The sequence below is a fragment of the Silene latifolia genome, chromosome 11 (genome assembly GCF_048544455.1).
Source record: "Silene latifolia isolate original U9 population chromosome 11, ASM4854445v1, whole genome shotgun sequence".
In the NCBI taxonomy this organism is placed as follows: domain Eukaryota; kingdom Viridiplantae; phylum Streptophyta; class Magnoliopsida; order Caryophyllales; family Caryophyllaceae; genus Silene; species Silene latifolia.
The window spans coordinates 18,621,702-18,628,597 of record NC_133536.1 but is presented as its reverse complement, the minus strand read 5'-3'; the positions used below and the strand labels follow the sequence as shown (position 1 = coordinate 18,628,597).

Here is a 6,896-nt window from a genome sequence, read left to right as displayed (position 1 = left end):
TGACTTGGAAGTCTTACGAGTACTTAACTTGTCGTAGGAGTACCCGTGTGAATTTTGTTTGACTTGGAAGTCAACGAGCACTTAACTTGTCGTAAGAGTACCCATGTAATTTTTGTCTTGCCCCCTTTCATCTCGACTTTAAAGTCCATATGCATTTTAACTTGTTAAAGAGTGGCCATGTAAAATTTGTTAAATCACCGTATCAATTTCTTTGTAGATGATTTTTTTTCACATTGACTTGATTTTATTCACCTTGGTAATTTTTGTAACCTTGGTAGAACACATTTGAAAAAAAAAATCCGTTCAACGATTTTACTTTAATCCAACAATTATGGGACGTCAGTAAATAAGACCCATTTAGTAGCTGGACTCGTTCAACATAAACAATAGATGGGTTTCTTCCAAAGGAAATTATGAGATAATCTCCCATAATTTAGCATTTGACTTTGTCAAAACCAAATCTCCTTATTTATTTTCATGCTTAATGAGTAAATAAGACTTTGGCCAGTAAACTTACGAGGATTAAGACCTTGTTATATCTCATAAAAGCCAATTTGAATGAAATTCGTAGTATACACTGTACACACTCAACTTAGGCAAGTTTGAGAGGCGATATTTTAGTTGTAACACAATATCCCTTGATTTTTTTTTCAAACATGCATTCATCCGTTACAAATCATATGGAATAATTATCAGGGCATTAAGTACCAAATCCCTTGCCAATCAATGATCTTATTGCCTCTTTTGAATACTGATGATGATCAGTATTTATACACCATGCTGCTAACAATTTCCACACGCACAATGTCAGTCTTCTTCTTCAAAAATCCGAAAACGAGATCACATAGACATACTAGATGGTCGTCCTGCAGTACACATTCTTCGTCTAACTCTAACAAAGGTATGCTCTCGAAATTCCGACTTCCATTCCTTTTTCTTTGTTTCGATGCTCTCTGTTCTTTTTTCTGAGATTGACATCCATTTCCCATCCTCGTTTCCACAATAAATTGGCGTCTCTGTTTTTCACTTTTGAACAACTAGGAATTTAGGATGAGATTTGATGCTAATTACATGATTTCTATATTGATAGAAGATTATTAGCAAATCAGTAGGCATCAATTTGATCATAATTTGCCCAGAAATTTCCCCAAAATTTGCACGTTAAGGGCTTAAGGCCATTGTTTACGCCTCTGTGACTAGAACTCAAACCTTGATTTCGAGCCGCAAAATTTTGAAATACTGTCATTCCAAGTTTCCCTTCTTAATATAAGACTAATTGGATTTTATTGTTGTTAACTAGGCAGTTAACCAGACAACGATCCGAAATCATGAATGACGAGGAGCACTTCAGTGAGAATTGAGATTCCGCTACGAACTGATAGTGACGTGAAGGAGTGATCGAGAATCACCGGCGAGCAACGTGGCTGTCACCGATATAGGTGTGGTGGAGACGATGTTCCTTGAAGCTTGTTAGGAGTTTGATCATGAAAACAGTGCCCACTTAGTCTCTCTTTTTTTTCCTACGAAAACAGAAATTCAGCGTAATAAGAAAATTAATGATTTTTTTTTTTTTTTAACTCTTGTCTAACTCTTCATGCTTTTTTACCAGATCCCTCAATGCTGAGTTGGCCTTTTCTCAATATTCTACGTATAAGTGTGCAAGTGCTAGCACTATTCAACAGTAATCATATGTAATATTGCACGCAGGTGTTATCCCAATGTTGGATTTGTTTGTTTGTGCACGCAGGTGTTACAGGCCACTTTGGATCAGGCTTTACATTGCAAGCCAATCGTTCGTTTTTTTTTTTTTTGCAATGATCTTATGTGAGTATGTGACCGTCATTGAAGAATACGAGCCATAGCAAGTTAGCCATCTCTTGGATCGTCGACCGTATGAGAATTTCAAGCCACTCAAGACTCAATTGTTGACCGCTCGAGATCATGAGGAAGTCCAAGTAGACTCTTTTAAGTTGACCGTGAGAGAATTTGAAGCTTTCAAGTTAATCATTTCTATTTCCCATCAAGCTTGGCCCGTCAATCAGATGAGAACTTCAACCCAGTTAGAACTCAATCGTGACCACTGAAGAGCTCACGAGGAAGTCTGAGCTAGATCATTTCAATACTCTTTTGAGGCAACCCATGATGTACCTAACCCATCGATCGATTGAAACCTTGAGGAAGTCCGTGTCCGATTGTTCCGAAACTCTCCTGAGACCGTGGGAGAATTCGAAACTTTCAAGATGGCTCATTTCGATTTCCCATCAAGCAACGTACTTGTTTTGCCAGGCACAAGAGGATTTCTAGGCACTCTGAGTTGGGTCGTTTTATTTCTCTTCCAAGCTATTGAAGGAAGCAACATGTCCCGTTGGCCACTGAAGCATTTGAGGAATCCCAGATGGATCATTTCAAGACTTGACCGTGGATCGATTGGATACTTTAAGTGATTTTAAGGACTGTGAGAAATTTTAAATTTGGAGCATGAGTTTGATTCTCCTCCAAGTCATCAAGAAGCAAGCAATGGACCGTGCCGACGATGGTTGGAGAGTTTGAAGCATTCCGCGGTGCGAGATACTTCGATTTCTTATTTGAGCCATCATGCAAAGAATGAACTTGTTCATGGACCATTGAAGACCATGAGAGACGAAGAGGAATCCAAGGTAGATCATTTCGATACTTTTCGAGGTTGTGACTTGTTGACCGTGAGAGATGCCAAGGAATTCGAGGCGGAACACTTCGATACTCGCTTACCCCGTCCATCGCATGAGGAATTCAAGTTATTCCCATCAATCTGTCACGCAGTGCGAGATTTAAACGAAGGACTTTGCAAGGCTCTCTATGCGAGGAAGAAGGAGCGCGATGACCCATATGAAGCAGAGCTTGGAAGATCTGGATAGCAAAAAGGGCATGAACGATGTCCCTTGAAGCTTGGTTGATCGACAACCATGGATGACTGAAGAATCACCGTCAACTACTCATGGTCTATACTTGTTTGAAGGAAGGCAAGGTACTTGGAGATCTATAAGATACAAGAACATCTTTTTCCCTGTGGCAAAATCTGTCAATGATCAAGACTGTCCTTGTCCTAAAAGAACGACCGATTTGAAGATAATTAAGCCATGCACAGTTTAAACTCTTGCGGGCCAGGAGCAATTTTGAGAGGTTCGAAATTTTGGTGTGGCTGCACTTGAACAAAGTGTTAACTTGTTCAAACTGCCTACGTATTCGAAAAGTGACCATGGAGGACAAATTGCAAGATCAAGCCAACGTAGTTCGTTAAAGGATTTTCTTTTTGCTGGGGGGTGTGGCTGCACCTAAGTAAGACTTACTTAAGTTGCCTACGTACTCGCAAAGTACCCAAGTACTTTACAAGATCAAGCCTACGTAGTTCAGGGAAGGATTTTTTTTTTTTTTTTGAATTTATTTTGGTATGCAGTTTAGTCTCATGCTTAGGAGTTTATGCAGTTTAGCCTCATGCTTGGGAGTATTGCAGTTTAGCCTCTTGCTTAGGAGTAGTAGCGCTTCAAGAATTTTCCGTTGATCGGTCCTACATGAACACCGTCTTCATCAACAATCTTATAAGCACCATTGGTGTATACCTCTTGCACGACATATGGCTCATCCCACTTGAAAGTGAACTTGCCTTTAAGTTTGTGAGAAGTAATGATCGACCTTCTTACCGCGAGCACCAAGTCTCCTGCCTGAAAAGATCGAGGGCGCACCTTTTTTGTTGAATGCGCGTGACAACCGTGCTTGATAACACTGTAGCTTTTGTTGTGCTTGCAACCTTTTCTCATCTAAAGCTTCCAACTCTTCCAAGCGCAGCTTGTCATTGTCATCACTTGTAAGCTCTTCCTGAATGGCAACTCTTAAAGATTGAATTTGAAGTTTTAATGGCAACACGACTTCAACTCCATACACCAACGCATACGGGGTTGCTTGAGTGGGTGTCTTGTATGTAGTACGATAGGCCCACAATGCCTCACCGATTCTCTCATGCCAATCACGCTTTGACTTCGCCACCACTTTCCTCAACAAATTGCGTAGTGTCTTATTAAAAGCTTCAGCTAAGCCATTTGCCGGAGCATTATACATGGAAGACTTGTATTGTTTAAATTTGAACTTTTCAGCAAGACTTCTCATCAACTTGTTAAAGAACGGCTTGCCATTATCAGCTATAATGCGTTGTGGTACACCATATCGAAAGATGATTTGAGTGCGAATGAAATCAACAACAGTTTCCTTTTTTACTTCACGTACACTGACAACTTCTGCCCACTTTGAGAAATAATCTGTTGCAGCGAGGATGTATTCATGCCCATTTGATGTTTTTGGAGTGATAGGTCCTACAACATCTAGTCCCCACATTTCAAAGGGCCATGATGAAATGGTAGGATGCAAGGGTTCTGGAGGTTGATGTATGAAATTTACATTGAACTGACAAGCATCACACTTCTTCGCGAAGTCCATGCAATCTTGCACCATGGTTGGCCAATAGTACCCCATTCTTTTCACACGATCATGAAGCTTTAGACAAGATTGATGGGCGCCACAAACACCCGAATGAGCTTCGTACATGGCCTCAGAAGCTTCAGTTTCGCCAAGACATCTTAGCCATTCCCGAGGAACGATCGTCTGTAAAGTATTCCCTTATAATATATGAACCTTGGAGCACGACGACGAATCTCTACTTTATGTCTAGGGTCATCAGGAAGCTTTTGATGCTCTAAGAAATCGATGATAGGTTGCCGCCAATCATCATTATCGTGGTTGACACTAATCATATTAGATGTCTCTGCAATTTCTCCTCCTTCTAGCGGCGGTACTACCCAACAGTTGCAAACTGGAATTGTCGTGACTTCCTCTGCCCCCAGTGCAAAAGTGGCTGCAAGATTAGCAAGCGCGTCAGCCAACTTATTGGCACTCCTTGGCACATGTCCAATATGAACACAATCCAACTTGTTAAGTAACTGGATTGCATATTGATGGTAGGGAATGAGATCATCTTTCTTCACTTCGAATTCATCAAGGGCTTGGTTGACCACCAACAAGGAATCTCCAAAAATGTCTAAATCCTTGACCCCTATTTCAATCGCCATCTGAAGGCCTAAGATTAAAGCTTGATACTCGGCCACATTATTTGAGCATAATTCAGTGAGCACAAAGGAGTAAGGCAACACATGACCTTCGGGAGACAAGAATATAACACCAGCTCCGGCTCCATCACATCTTGCTGCACCATCAAAATACATTTGCCATGGTGGAAGTACATCCACATAGAATATCTCTTCACCAGGAAGATCATCCTGAAGTTCCCATTTCGCGGGGACTGGGTGATCAGCAAGGAAGTCAGCTAAAGCTTGCCCTTTGATTGCCTTTTGAGGCACATGGACCAAGTCATACTGTTTGAGTAGAACTGCCCACTTTGCTAGACGACCGGACAAGACTGGCCTTGAGAGTATATACTTGATAGGATAATCCTTTGAAATTACATGGACAGTATGTGCCTGTATGTAGTGCCTTAGTTTTTGAATTGCGAAAACCAAAGCCAAGCATATTTTCTCGATTGGAGAGTAATTCAGTTCAGCTCCCACCAAAGTTCGACTTAGGTAATAGAGAGCCCTCTCCTTCTTATCTTCATTCTCTTGAGCACATAATGCCCCAGTGAACGTTCTTGTGCTGCGATGTAGAGGATAAGAGGCCTTCCTGGAACTGGTGCCCCCAACACAGGTGCAGATGACAAGTACTTTTTGATACTTTCAAAGGCATTATGACATTTATCATCCCATTGAAATATAGCATCCTTCTTCATAAGATGACTGAATGGCTGACAGCGTCCCGCGAGGTTAGAGATGAACCTACGAATGTAAGCTAAACGACCTTGTAGACCACGAAGCTCCTTTAAATTTTTAGGCTCTGGCATTTCTTAAATGGCCTGGATCTTTGATTAATCAACTTCAATTCCTCTATGTCGTACCACAAATCCTAAGAATTTCCCCGAAGTAACTCCAAAGGCACATTTGAGCGGATTCATCTTGAGTTAACATTTTCGCAGTCTTTCAAAAACAGTACGAAGGTCGTTGATATGGTCCTCTCTTTTCTTGGACTTAACCACAACATCATCAACATAGCACTCGATTGTTTTGTGCAACATGTCATCAAATATCCTTTGCATAGCACGTTGGTATGTTGCTCGTGCATTCTTGAGGCCAAATGGCATAACTTTGTAGTAAAAGATCCCCTTCGGAGTATGAAATGCAGTAGCCTCTTGATCCTCAGGTGCCATAAGAATTTGATTATATCCTGCCGTGCAATCCATGAAGGAAAGAGTCTCATGTCCATTCGTTGCATCAATCATGAGCTACATCATTGACAAAGGGAAATCGTCTTTTGGGCAAGCATTATTGAGATCCCGAAAATCAACACACACGCGTAACTGGCCATTTTTCTTTCTTACTGGCACGATGTTAGCAATCCATGTTGGGTATGTTACTTCTCGAATAAAACCGACTTCAATGAGTATATTGACTTCTTTCTCAATCTCAGGAATCAAGTCTGACCTGAAACGTCGTTGAGGTTGCTTCTTAGGACTTACACCCTTCTTAATCGCCAAACGATGCATTGCGACTTTAGGACTTAATCCTGGCATTTCCTTGTAACTCCAAGCAAAAACATCGTTGTACTCAGTTAAAAGCTTGAAGTATTCATCCTCCTCCTTATCTGTAAGAAGAGCACTAACATATATTGGACGAGGGTCCTCCGAAGTACCTAAATTGAGTTCCTTTAAGTCATTGACGGTTGATTGCCCCCCGTCCTCTAGCAATGCTGGAGCTTCATCAGCTTCAATCTCTTCACTAGCACCAGGGACTTCCTCTATAGTGATGTGATAGGACGTCATT

The 6,896-nt window shown here is 41.1% G+C and overlaps 1 protein-coding gene across 1 annotated transcript; it reads right to left on the bottom strand.

The window, feature by feature from the left end:
- Nucleotides 1-4,607: 4,607 nt before the first annotated feature.
- LOC141613022 (uncharacterized) lies at nt 4,608-5,920 on the bottom strand. The gene is made up of 2 exons (XM_074431763.1): nt 5,745-5,920; nt 4,608-5,703 (listed from the first exon to the last, which is right to left on the bottom strand). Exons 1-2 carry the CDS (start codon nt 5,918-5,920, stop codon nt 4,608-4,610), a joined length of 1,272 nt encoding a protein of 423 aa, XP_074287864.1.
- Between the last annotated feature and the right edge of the window lie 976 nt (nt 5,921-6,896).